This window comes from Protopterus annectens, chromosome 2.part1 (genome assembly GCF_019279795.1).
Source record: "Protopterus annectens isolate FY-2018-M chromosome 2.part1, PAN1.0, whole genome shotgun sequence".
In the NCBI taxonomy this organism is placed as follows: Eukaryota; Metazoa; Chordata; order Ceratodontiformes; family Protopteridae; genus Protopterus; species Protopterus annectens.
This window is the reverse complement of record NC_056729.1, coordinates 356,192,558-356,206,309: the sequence shown is the minus strand read 5'-3', so window position 1 is coordinate 356,206,309 and position 13,752 is coordinate 356,192,558. Positions and strand designations below refer to the sequence as shown.

The window sequence follows — 13,752 nt, the reverse complement described above, 5'->3', positions numbered from 1 at the left end:
TGGTATCATACTTGGAGAAGGTAAAATGCTGCTCAATGCTAGGCTCATACTATCCTGAGACACCTATTCCAATAGCTCCATTCTGTCTCTCTTCATATAGTCTAGGGAGATACGTCTCAGGTCATTTACTCCAACATGGACTGTGACGGAGTCATATTGGTAATCGTGTTCCAATGGCCTGAGTGCATGCGTAATGGGACAGATACTCACCCCTGACAAGTGACTAACTTTCTCCTTACTCATCCTGGTGAGAGGGACCTATGTCTCTCACGATGGAGTCTCCAATGATTAGAATGTTGGATTGTGTAGTGACTTGCCTTGTTAGCCTAGGAGGTAGAGGCTCCATGAAATGTAGATCTATGTACTGATGTGAGTGTTGTTTTGAAAGAGTGCATTTGGGGCTGCTGAGTGTATTTGTTATATGTACTTCGTCTTTGTGGTTTAGGAAGGTTACATGGAAGTGTCTCAGCATATGTGGGTCTATATGTCGGCTTTGAATTTTGCGTGACGGGTGCAGTGTGTGTACTACTGACAACCTTCTTGACATTAGGAATACTTTTATGTGAGAGCTTTGCCTCCAGTGACATTGTGTAAATACCTCACTCACATACCATTTCAGTTTGTTTGAGAATTAACTGGTTGTCAGTAAACATGAGGCAATTTCTACATTGTCTCAGTATGCCCACATCCACCAAGCCAGTAACGGAAACTGTAGGAAAGTTCATATCCATGACAACGGACCCTTTTTTATTGATTACCCACTGATAACAACATGTTTGTCTCCTGTTTATTTCTTGATTTCTCTAAAGCCATTGACACTGTCTCGCACCCTAAACTTCTAACTGAACTTTCTCTGTTACCTGGTTTTCCAGTTACCTATCCAACAAGCAACAATTCATTCTCTGACAAACTATCCTCTCTCCCTTCCTTCTAGTCAACACTGATGTTCAAGGTTCTATCTTAGGCCTCCTTCTGTTCAATACTTTCACTAACAATCTGCATTCTGCTAGTAACCACTCCACACCTACAATATGCCAATGACTCCACTCTCATTACCACTGCCCATAGCATTCCTGAACCCTGAACTCCTAGCTCTCACTCAAGACACCTTCTTAGTTGAATCCTGGCTCTCAGATAACCAACTCGTACTAAATCCTAAAAAAACTAAACTCCTGCTTTTCTTTCCTAGAACACCCATATCACAAACTCTCTTTCTCCATCATCTCCCTTAACAACACCATCATTATACCCAAACCCCACACCAAACTACTTGGTGTCATTATTGAAGATGAACTAAAATTTCATGTACATAACCAATGCATAAAAAAAAAACCCAAAAGCACACATTCAAACAAGAACTTAAACACCATCTGCTAAAGGCCTGGTCATGCCCATGTCAAACCCCCACTTGACATCCTCGGCTATTACTCTTCTGTGATTTATCACCTTTTTTCTGTCTGCTTTTCTCTATCATGCAATCTCTACCTTTTTTTTTTTTTTTTTTTTTTTTTTAAGGAAGAACAAAGAAGAATTCTTAATACTGTGTGCCCAATGTTAAACAGAGAGTGCATTTCATGTATGGCTTTTCTTTTGGGGAAAATTATTTTCACTGCTTTTATTATTGCTGAACTGTAATTGCAGTAATCTCATCTTATGCACAAGTTGTTTATCTTTTGTTTGACTGTGAGTTTGCAAATTCTCTGGAGCTTTTCTCTTCGGGTCTCCACTGAAAATTGGCCCCCCGGCTCAGCTGGAGTAACTCTGTTAACAAATGTCAATAAATAAATATAAATAAATAAGCTCCAATTGTTTCCCGCCTTTTCTGTAACTAGTCTAGTCCAGATACAGATCTGCTGTATCCAGGACGGTTTTGTAAGTTTCTGAGCCCCCCAGAGCTTTCTGTGTTGGATTTCCATCCTTCTAGCTAATCAGTGGGAGTGGTAAGCACTAGGTAGCCTATCTACCACAAGAGGAGTGGTTTCTGGTCCAGAAATTGTAGTTTATTGGCAGTTTGGGCATTTTTTCCATCCCTTTCAACTTTATGGTTTAAAAATCCGTGTTTGCACACTGTGCAGTGGCGCTCAGCTGAGGTAAACTATTACCGGTGCCTACTGGTGCCAGAAAGTATGCTTTTCAATTCTCCCCTTAGAACGCACTTGTTCTTTTACTTCTTGCACTTCAATTAGCTTAATCGGCTAACATTTTAACAGGCTTTTGTAGCATTTATTGTAGCACACTTGGGTGCCATCAGCACTAGCTGTTCCTACACAGTAACAGCACCAGTACTTGGTTATTACCACCCCTCCTGGTATGATTGTAGGGCAATTTACTGTGCTTTCTCCTGCTAACCTGGTGCACTTGGGTATTCTGAGACAGTGTGGCAACTGTCTAATGTACACAGATAACCTCTTCCTCTTACATCCCAACACTCATACCTGTGAGAGATGCACTTGTACCACCAAACAAGAAGCAGTGCATGCTCCAAACAAGATCGGACTAGCTGGTCAAAAGGAGAAGGCCAACACCTGCAACTCGCTACATAGAACACACAACCCTCCAAAACACCAACCATCACAACCCACACATAAAAACACAAACCATACACCCACCTTCGCGGAGGCTCTCAATAAAAATTTACCCAAACAGAGACCCCTGAGACAGAAACGCATTCTACCACCACACCACCACCAACCCCAGAACACACAGCTCACCACCACAGTGTGCCTCTCAACCCAAGCCCTTAAGGCAAAACACTTTGCCCAAAGTACTAATCATAGGAGACTCAACTGTGAGGCACACTGATGTCCCACTCACTAGGGTGAACAAGGAGAAGGTGACAGTCTGTTGGCTATCAGGTGCCAGGATCCACCACATGACACATGCACTCAGGTCACTCCACATAAAGTACAAATATGATAGTCATTGTCCATGTGGATGTGAATGACCTGAGACGTACCTCCCTGGACTACATGAAGAGAGATGCGATGGAACTCTCAGATTATGTGGCCCAGGCAGGTATGACCCTAGCCCCGAGCAGTATTCTACCATCACTCAGAATGATACCACGGTATGAGCAGACAATGACTGACTTCAACAATTGGCTAAGTTTCTGGTGTCATTCTAAGGGTATCCAGTATCTGTCTGCCTGGGACGACATGATCGACAGACCTCGAAGCTTTGCCAGAGACAGCCTGCATATGTCACCCCTGGGATTCCGGGTATTGGCTAAGGCCCTTGCCACCCCTATCGTGCCTTTTTAGGCAGTGTTCCAAAGACCAAAATTCCACTGTAACAGCTACAAACAAATGCAATCGGAGGGTCATGCTGCTCAATGCTAGAAGTCTAAATCTCAAGAAGCACTCGCTTGAAGCTCTCCTCAAAAGAGAGAATGTCGACATCTGTGCTATAACGGAGACCTGGTTTAAAGAGGTAGAAAGCACCCCTGCGTTGCCAGGCTACAATTCATTCCATACCTTTCGGCCCCAGAATACATCCGGAAGCTCCAAAGGCGGTGGTGTCTCCATATGTTTAATGTATACACACACCTCTAGACTGGTAGCCCCCAGCATAATGCATCCAAGATACTTAAGGTACAACTAACACTGGGCAAGACGGCAATACAAGTCAGAAGCCTGCTACAGAACCCCAAACAGGTCTCCAGACTCTCACTCCAAGTTCCTAAGCACTCTGGACTCTATCAAGATCCAACTCAATACACTCACACTGGTGGACTTCAACTACCCTTCCATCACCTGGGAAAACTATTGAAGTACCAATGTGCAGGCCCAAAGCTTTCTGAAATTTATCAATTCCAATGCCCTGGACCAGCTCATTCTGACTCCCACTAGAAGAAGCAACATCCTCGACCTGTTTATCACCAACATGGGAGACAGTTGCTCCACACCTATAGTCAATTCCTCCCTGGTTAAAATCGTACCACAAACCGATCACCATGGAAATCTCCATCTCATCTATAGCCCCCCCACCCCCCTGCTAAGGTGACCGCCCTGAAAACCTTCTCTAAAGCCAACTTTGGGCTCCTAAAAACAGAGGTGGCCAACTTCTCAGCACCCATGCTAATGGAAAATAGCTGCATGACTGCCAAGTCATACACCAATGCACTGTATGAGCATGTAGACAAATGCATGGACCTTGCCATACCAAACAGAACTAAGATGCTCTCCTCCAAAGAAAGGAAGCCAATCTGGTGGTCCCCAGTCATCAAACTCTACAACCGAAGGAAGAAACTGTTGCAGAAAGAAATGAAGTCAAGACTGGAAAACCTCCCTTATCAGTCTCAACAAAAAGCAGAGATCCCTTATCAAATCCACTAAAGCCAGCTATGAAGGCAGAATTGCGGCTGATACCAAAAACAACCACAAAGCCTTCTATGGATATATCAAAAACCTCAAAGGCAATACCCAGATTTGGTCTGAGTTACTGCACAATGGCACCTCCTATACTGAGTCAACAGATATAGCCAACATACTGGCCGGCAGATTCAGTGCCAACTTTACCTCTCCCAAGGGCCCTATCACAATACCAGAAGAAACCCCGATACCCACCATTTCTGTGGCACAGGTAAAAGCTGCATTGTCCAAAGCCAAGAATACAGCGTCCACGGGACTTGATAAAATACCTGGCTGCATCCTACATGGGCTAGAAAATGAACTGGCACCACATCTGTGTGCCCTGTTCAATCACAGCCTTACCTCAGGCTATGTCCCTAATGAATGGCGCACTGCTACAGTCATCCCACTCCATAAAGGGGCAGCAAATACAGACCCGGAGAATCATTGCCCCATTAGCCTGACGAGTCTGGTTTACAAAGCTATGGAGCGCATCATCATGGACCTGCTCAACAAAGATATAGGCAATCTCCAAACTCTTGACCACACACAGTTTGGCCTCAAGGGGAGATCCTGCCTGCTGAACTTGGTTGACTTCTTCGAGGCACTCACCAAGGCTGTGGATGAGGGCAAGGCAGTGCATACAGCCTACCTCGACCTGGCCAAGGCCTTTGACACCATTCCCCACTCAGGTATCATTGATAAACTCACCAAACTAGGAATCAATCCTAACATCACTAGGTGGGTTGCAAATTGGCTCAAAGACAGGACACAGAGTGAAAGTTGTGGATTTCAAGTCAGACTGTCGACCAATCACAAGTGGAGTCCCACAGGGCTCGATCATGGGCCCTCTCCCGTTTGGCATCTCCTTCTCAGAAGTCCAGGACAACACGGAAGGACTTTGGCTGACCAAGTTCACTGATGACTGCAAACTAGGAGTCATTATCAACTCCGCAAGTGATGCAGACATCCTACAAAAGGGCCTCTCTGAGACCAATGACTGGTATCAGAACCATGGACTGAAGCTTAACGCCACAAAATGTGTTATCATCCCTTTGGAAAAAACTCAGTTCCCACAAATTACCAAATTGCCATTAAACACTGAAGGGGCCATAAAAGATCTGAGCACCCAGGTCGACAGCCATCTCACCTTCAACCACCACAATGCCACTGTGGTCAGAAAGTCCTTCTACCTGGCACACTTTATAACCAAAGGTTTCGCATCCAGAAAGAAAGAGGTCATCATCCCTCTCTATTCATCCCTCATTAGACCAATCATCGAATATAATGCCCAGTTTGTCATGTACCTGACAGGCACCTACAACAGCTGAAGAGGTCACAAAGTACCTCACAAAAAAGGATCCTAGGCCTTAAACACATCATCATGGACAGACCCCAGAAACTTCAGCTGTTCTCAATCTCTTATAGTCTACTTAGAGGTGATCTCTGCTCGACTTACCAAGCCATGTCTGACCCAGCCCTACTTAAAATGCTATACCTAAAGAAATCCCAATTCCTCCCTTGCCACACACTCCAGAGACCCCAACCTCATTACCACAATTAACAGAACATGCTGGAAGGGCAGGTTCATCTCCCAAAGACTGCCCATATCTGGAATAAGCTTCCCAATCATGTCAAGCAGAGCACCTCACTGGCCCTCTTCAAAAGAAATCTTGACGAGTGGATGGTAAAGTTCACTCCAGGGATCATTCCAGTTGCCCTACTGGATAGGGGCACTATGAAGTAACATCAGGTGGCACGGTGCCTGGGCATTTTTTTTGGGCTAGGTTTGTAAAGGCTCCAGGACCATTAGCCTAGTAAACACCTATGAACCTATAATGAACTGAATACACTCAAGACACATACAAGGGAAGGATTTGGGATGAGAGGTAAACTCACCCACTACACAAAGCAGTTTCATAGACAGACTGATGTACTAAGTGCTCACATATCTACCACACTTTATGAAAAGGGACCACTGTAATGTGAATGGGAGAATCCTGACCAGAATTCACAAATAAAATCTCAAAAAAGCAAGGCTGGTTCCTTGGAAGCAGAAGCAGATTTAAGTCCTAAAACAACAAAATACTACAGGATGCTAAACACCTCCACAATACAGTACTTAATGAAACTATAAACTGAGGACCAAATGGCAATAAAGCAAATGTCTGCCAATTGATACATTCTTAAAGAAAGCAATCTCTGGAGGAACATTTATTAGACTCATTAATAGGCCTACAGCCTTAATATGACCACAAAATCAGTGCAATGGGCAACCCAGTCTGAAACGATCTGCGCAGCATCTGTGAAACCTTAAAGTGAGTGACAGCAACAATTGGTCAGTTCTCCAGAACATGTGGACCCTATTAAGGTAATACCCCAAATGGTGGCACATATCTGAGGTATCGAGAATGTATCCCTGTCCTGTTCAACCCCGGGGAAAATGTCAGAGTTGAATTAAATGACTATGACAACTAAGACACTACCTTAAGGAGGAGGATGAGGAGTAGTTATTCACAGCACAGTTCAAGGAAAATAGAGTTTGTACCTCACAGATCTGCTTTGTGGAGGTAGCAGATACAAAGAGGCGGTCTTCCAGGACATGAACTTCAGGAAAATTGACTAATGGCATACACCACAAACCAAGCGGTAGCAGCACAAATGTCGTCCTTCACTACATTCTTAAAGCAAGAGCTAGGTTCAGCGGTTTCCTGTTGACTGCACTTGAAAGACAAATGGGAAACTACATCCACCACAAAGCTTAGATCCCATGTGAAAAACAGATTCTTCATTCAAGGTTAGAAATTAAGAGACCCCTTTTAGAAACTGCTTTACTACTTGCTCCATGAGGTTATGATATGCTAAAATGGCAGAACACATACCTTTTCCAGTGGAATCCCTAAAGGTGTAGGTCCAAGATGTGTTCAAGATGCAACATATATTCAAAACAAAAATGCCTAACATAGAGAAAGGAAAAATGTCTTCTCAAAAAAAAAAAAAAAAAACCTTTTTTACTTGGCTGCCAATGTAAGCTTAGCAGAAGGTTTCCTAGCAGATTCCAATACCTCAACAACACAGTCAGGATACCTACTGAAACAAATGGAACAAAATCAAATGTGCAGCTAAATGTCCTGCCACAACACTGAGGCCCCTTGCTCTCAGAAATGGATAGTCTATGGACAGACCAAGAGATAAAAACCTAAAACCAGGCTCTTCTGGACCACCACAGAACCATCAGAATACCATTTGTCTTTCCTGTGTGAAACTTCTGTCAAAATAAGGAAGGGAGTTGGGAGGGGGAGACACATACCTGCCCTCATCCCAAGGAGAATGCGTCAACTCTCCACTTGTCCTGCCCTAAGAAAGGATGCAAAATCAGAAGTGCATAGCATTCTGAGTTCTACTAGGACAGATCAAAAAGAACAAGGTTTAAAAATGAATGATTGCTTGAATCCATTACATAGATTTAAAAAAAATCTAAACACCTGTACTTGATGAATACAGAAAACTGAGCAAATAAGGTAACAATTTAAAATAAGCGTTTGCTGGGGGGAAGTCATCTGTACCCCAAGCATCCCTTTACTTATATAATCTCAGCTTACTTTCACTTGCTCAACCTCAGTTCACATTTGCTTGAGCATGCTGGCTGAACTTTCATTGATCATTTAATTTTACATACATATACATATATACATATCTACAAATATTTCAAGCATGGACATTAATGCCCTACTAGCCTGCAAATATACTAAAAACAATTGTTCCTATAATAACTGTCCAGGCCGTTCTTAAAAATATCTAAGCTAGTGCTTGCTTTAATGTTACTTGGTAGTCTGTTCCATGCACTGACTGGTCTATCATAGACACAATTAGTACACGTCTCATTCCTACAGAATCTTCTACATAGGCTGTCTGATGATTCTCTACTACTTTTTGATAACCCCAAACATTCACAGAGGTAGTGGTCTCTAAATGCCCTATATAGTTGACTAAAATCTCCTCTTAAATATCTATATAAGACACTGTACAAGTTCAGATATTTTACTCTTTCATAAGAACTTAAAATTTTTACATCCATGGATGCCCTCTGTATATTTTTGATGTACTCTTTCCAGGTTACTCGTACTTGTTTTATTATAATGTTTCCATACAGGGAGTCCCTGGGTTAAGGACGAGATCTGTTTTTTTTAGCCTGTCCTTAAGTCAAATTTGTATGAAGTCGAAACACATACATGGAACATTCTACTGTACTGTACTGCAATACAGTATAGTATAACGTTTCATAAAAAAATGTTAAACTTTCCTCTTTTTAAAGCTTCACTTCATATTTCTGTACTAGTCATCACGCACAAATGTTTTCCACTCTTTCCTGAACTTTCAGACCTCTGCCAGACCTCCTACTGTCATCTAGATTCTAGTGAGCCGCAATGCCATTTGCCCATTCTACTGTACAGTACAGTAACTGCTTCAATGCTGTGTACTGTACAAGCCAGCAGACTAGACCAATCAGATCACCAACACATCAGTCTCTTAACCAATTGGATTTCTTGTTCTCTGTGAAGACGGAATTAACTGCTCTAACAAGACATGCAAGCAGCTTCACGAACGGGGAAAAGGAAAGTACAAAGAACCAAGTATGGTGCTGTGTGAAAAACAAACTAACCATATGAAAAACAATACTGGAATGGGGGTATAGATGGAAAAAACACTCATAATAGGTTAATTGACAAACCAATAACATTCCTTAAAAACTTTTTAAGCATACCCATTTAAAAATCAAGAATAAAAATATGAAACATGGAATATGAAAAAGTGTAAAAATATTTTACTAGTATAAGAACTTCCCAAATATCAGATTCCACACTAGGAAATAAAATATTTAAAAAAATCTATTCTACAGTCTTCCAGCTTTTTCCTGCAGCACAGGAAAAATAGAAATATCATTTAAACCCAGGGGGAACATAGCAGCCACCCTTGAGTGCCACTGGGTTTCCTTTTTCCTTAAATAATTTTTTTAATTATCAATTAACCTACTGTGAGCACTGGAGGGATATTTAACTTGTCTGTGTAGTGTATTCTGATGAAGTCCCAGGTTGTAGGGACAAAAGCTCTTAATACTGGCGTTGTGTTTAATAAAGGCATTTTTTCCCATATATACCCCCCGTTCCAGTGCAGTTTTTCATATGAAAAGGAAAGTACAACAGAATTCATTTTAAGATAAGATTTGAGCAACTTTAAAGATTTTTATTTAATTTCATATTATTTCCAACATTGCGGCAGCCCGTACTTATACAAGGGTCATCTGTAAGTCGGATGTCTGTAACTAGAGGACTGCCTGTATTCTTATTCCATACTCAAGTTTGGGTCTAATGTAATTAAACAATGACTTCATCATTTCTTTTCTAGACTTTACAAATTTTTTTTATACAACCTATATATCATTAACCAATTGGTTGATATGATTAGAAAAACTCAAAGCTGGACCTACTCATAAACCCAGGTCCTTAAATGAATCTACAGTTTCAATCACAGTGTGCTGTATTAAATATTCACCTTTCGGTTTATGTCTCCCAAGTCTCATATGCTTAGTTTTTGATGTATTTATCAATATATTATTCTCCTGTGCCCAAATGGTCAAATCAGTCAAGTTCTTTTGCAGACATGCCCTATCTATACCACACAGTTTACCCAACTTCAAGTCATCTGCATACAGACTGTAGAACACCTCTGATGAAAAAGGGGAGGCTGAAAGGTACAATCTAAGCAAGAAAAGGCCTAGGACAGAGCCTTGTGGGACATCCTGACTATAACCAAAAATTTCACCTGTCCAGTTGCTGCACAATACTTGCCATGTCATATTTTTAAGCCATGCAGCTATCTATTTTATCAAGAGTAGATCCATAAATAGTTGTTCTAATTTACTGATCAGGGTTTTGTGTATGACCCTGTCAAATGTTGAAGTTAAATCTATATAAATTACATCACAGCACAATTTTTCATTCATAGCTGTTATTACTGTTAGTGAACATTATGTTACAGGTGGTAATGGATCTATTTTCAACATATGCATGCTGTTATATTGCATAATGTCGCAACCTTTCCAATTCTGACAATAACTTAACCAATATTACCATCTCCATTGTTTTCCACAACATGAAAAAGACTTATGGGTCTGTAGGACTTTAGGTTTGTCCTACTCCCCTTTCCCTTAAAAGACAGGATTAATAATCATGTCTCCAATCTTGAGGAATCTCCCCAAGGTACTGTAAGTTCTTGCTGAAGTGTTCTCAGGTCATTATGACTAATTCCATCTCCTCCCTATGCTTTGTTTGGATCCAGTCTGCACAGTTGTCTTTCAATATAATCTAATTTGATTTCAGTATCTGAGGTTACCTGGATGTCACTAGGAAAACTTATTACCCCCTTTGTGAAGTCAAACTGTTTTGCATAACATTTTGTAAACATTTCTATAAGCTGTTCTGTCTGATAATAAATTTTAGAATTTATTTCATCATTTTGCATGTCTTTACTCATTCCATATCTTATCTAGAAGATGCTTCACTATTATGCTCAACATCTTTATATACATTTTCTGCAAATTTTGCTTGATCTTATCTCGCACTATACTTAGTTTGTCCAACCTGTTTATTTCAGTTTTCAAAGTTGTAGTTCGACCTCTCTTCCATTTCTTATATTTTTTTGTCTCTCATCTTAATCACATATCTTGTTCTTACGGAAATATATCCCCCTGATGTTGTATGCCTAGATCCCGATATCAAACATTTTTTTTCACTCAATTTCTCTTTGCATTCCTTCTGCAGTTTTTCACTGAAGTGACTGTTTTGCTTCCATATCATCTGTATTTAATTTTCTGTGCACTGGTTTAGATTTCAGTTTGGCAGAATTACCTAGCAACAAATTAACTTTTACAACACCATGATCACTGCACATAAACGGTGGTAAAACTTGACATGAAGTAACAGTAATTTCTTTAGGAACACAATGTCTATTAAGCTAACTTGCTAGCTTTTCTCTCAGTGCAGCCAAAAGGCAGTTTCCAAAGACACACATGCTGGCACTATAGCTAATGCACAGCTCATGAACTGCACACACTGGTGTTAACATTCATCTCAGTCTGGCATATACACAATGACTTAAAAGACAAATACAACATCTATACAATATGCAATCCACCCTCAGTGCTTTAGATGCTAACTAGCCATTCTTCTTAAAATCCAAGTTTAGAACCACTGCACATGGCATGCCCAATATCTCAGTCAAAAAACAGTTCCATATTTCACATAATGACATCAATACTTGGCATCTGTTAACAAAAAAAAAAAAAAGTTTACAATAAAACAGTTGAAATGATACTTTAACTTATTTGAGCCCTCTAATGTCTAACTACACTGTATACCCTCATTCTATTTCTCAGTAATGGTATACTGATCATGATCAATGAAGATTTTAAACTGGTACCACACCACTCTTAACTGCGTTTTACTGCATTCTGTCCTAAAAGAATGTATTTTGTGAAATTCCTGAATATAACAACATCCAAATTAAACCAATACAGCCTAAGCATTAATGCAATATTTAAAAACACTTACGGTAGAATTGCTATGGCAGCAGAACCAGGTGGCAATCCACTGTTTTCACCAGCCAAACTCTGACACAGCTGATGTACAGCTGCCTTCGCCATACCATAGCCAATCATTCCTGTAACACACACACAAATCACTGTGAATTAAAAAGTTATTTACTGTTAAAAGTCAATCACCACAGAAAGAATTACAGCATGACCATTTGAGACAATTCTGAAAAAGTAAAAATAATCAGCTGCTGAAATGTTTCTAAAAATGGCACATTTCAACACTGGAATTATTTTTTCTAAATGTTTCGATTAAGATAGTCAACTATTATGCCCTTTAAAAAGTCTCCCACTGTATTGGTCTTTTTCCAGAAATATGCTCTGTGGCTAGGCCAGAGAACTTCTCAGTGACTGCCATATTTATGCTAAAGTTTTTGGTATTTATTACGGTCTAAAACATCTTGTCCCAAAATGGAATAAATGTCCACTGCTGTAGGTTCCACTACATAAAGACAGTAGATAGTTTAAAAACTTCAGAAATCACAACTGCTCAAAACAATAAAATTACATGTTCATTAATGCTGCAGACACAAAAGGAAATGTTTGCAAGAGTGGCCAAGCACCTCTCCTTTCATTCCCCAAACTGCTAAATTTATATATACGAACTTCAGAGTTTCACAATGTTAGGAAGGGGAGAGACTGCCTAAAATAAAACACAGAAGTCTTCAGCAATCAGGAAACTCATCCAGTTGGATCAGGAAATTAATTCTAATCAACCAGTCCTCAAGGAACAACAGTGCACCAACTCTAATATTTGTACAAATTTAAACATTTCCATGTTAACACTCTGACTCGCAACAAAGGGCAGAAAGCCATCTTCTAGCACAGAGGTGATCTGCAGCAGAGGACTTCTGTGATGGAAACATGGGACATAAAATGATGAGGTGCTCTAAATAAATTGATGAGTTGCAGTAAGTAATAAAATACAACGTATGGTTTATGGTTTGACAATAACATGTCACTGGTACGTAATAAACAAAGTGTATTTAGCTACAACAATACGCATTTATACAACCACAAGCTACGCATCAGTGTTTCATTCTGCTTACAGAAGAGATTTTGTATTTACGTGGTGGTTTTGGTTTGTGTGTTTTGTGATATCTAATTTAAGGTTACTTGCAGATAAAATAGTTGTTTGTGCATTTTAAGACAAGTGTGCCATTTTATATAAATCGTTTGATATCTCCTTGTGTATATTAATATGTTTGTGCTATTTATCTACATGAAGATGCATGCATTATTTGTAAAGCTAACATATTCACTCTTTTGCTGGTTACAGCACTGTCAACTTTATCAACTGCTAGAAACTGTGGACAAACAGGGACGCAATAAATCCAAGTAGGGTTTCTAAAGCAGGCAGGTAACTAAAATTTTACTTCTTGGCACTGCCAACCCCAAATTAGTGAACACCATTTGCAGTGACTGTTAGGCTTCCTGGTCGGATTCCTGGACATGTCTTATGCTTAGATTTCATCTTTTCTCTGGTCCAACATGATCAGGGAACACTGCGGTGCAGTCTTTTTAAGCTCTCTGGTGTTTCACAGCAACAGAAACCAGAAAGGAGGAAGTCTGTACTACTTGCTGCTCCAAGACTAAACATACCTGCAAGTTTAGTACCCCTATATAAATCTGTGTATATACACATAATGACAGTTGTTGGTTGAACCATCGTAAAATAATCAAATTTTCACTACGCCCTACTATTACTTCTAAGCTTTCTGGCATGTACTAAAGACACTGCATTTAAAAGAA

General features: G+C 40.2%; 1 protein-coding gene across 1 annotated transcript in view; it reads right to left on the bottom strand.

Moving 5' to 3' along the window:
* The window catches only part of QDPR (quinoid dihydropteridine reductase), a 277,957-nt gene that overhangs the window by 129,146 nt on the left and 135,059 nt on the right, over positions 1 to 13,752 (bottom strand). Inside the window, exon 5 of the mRNA XM_044062191.1 lies at positions 11,960 to 12,068. Coding sequence (XP_043918126.1) covers positions 11,960 to 12,068 — 109 coding nt within the window. The remainder of the gene's footprint in view (positions 1 to 11,959; positions 12,069 to 13,752) is intronic.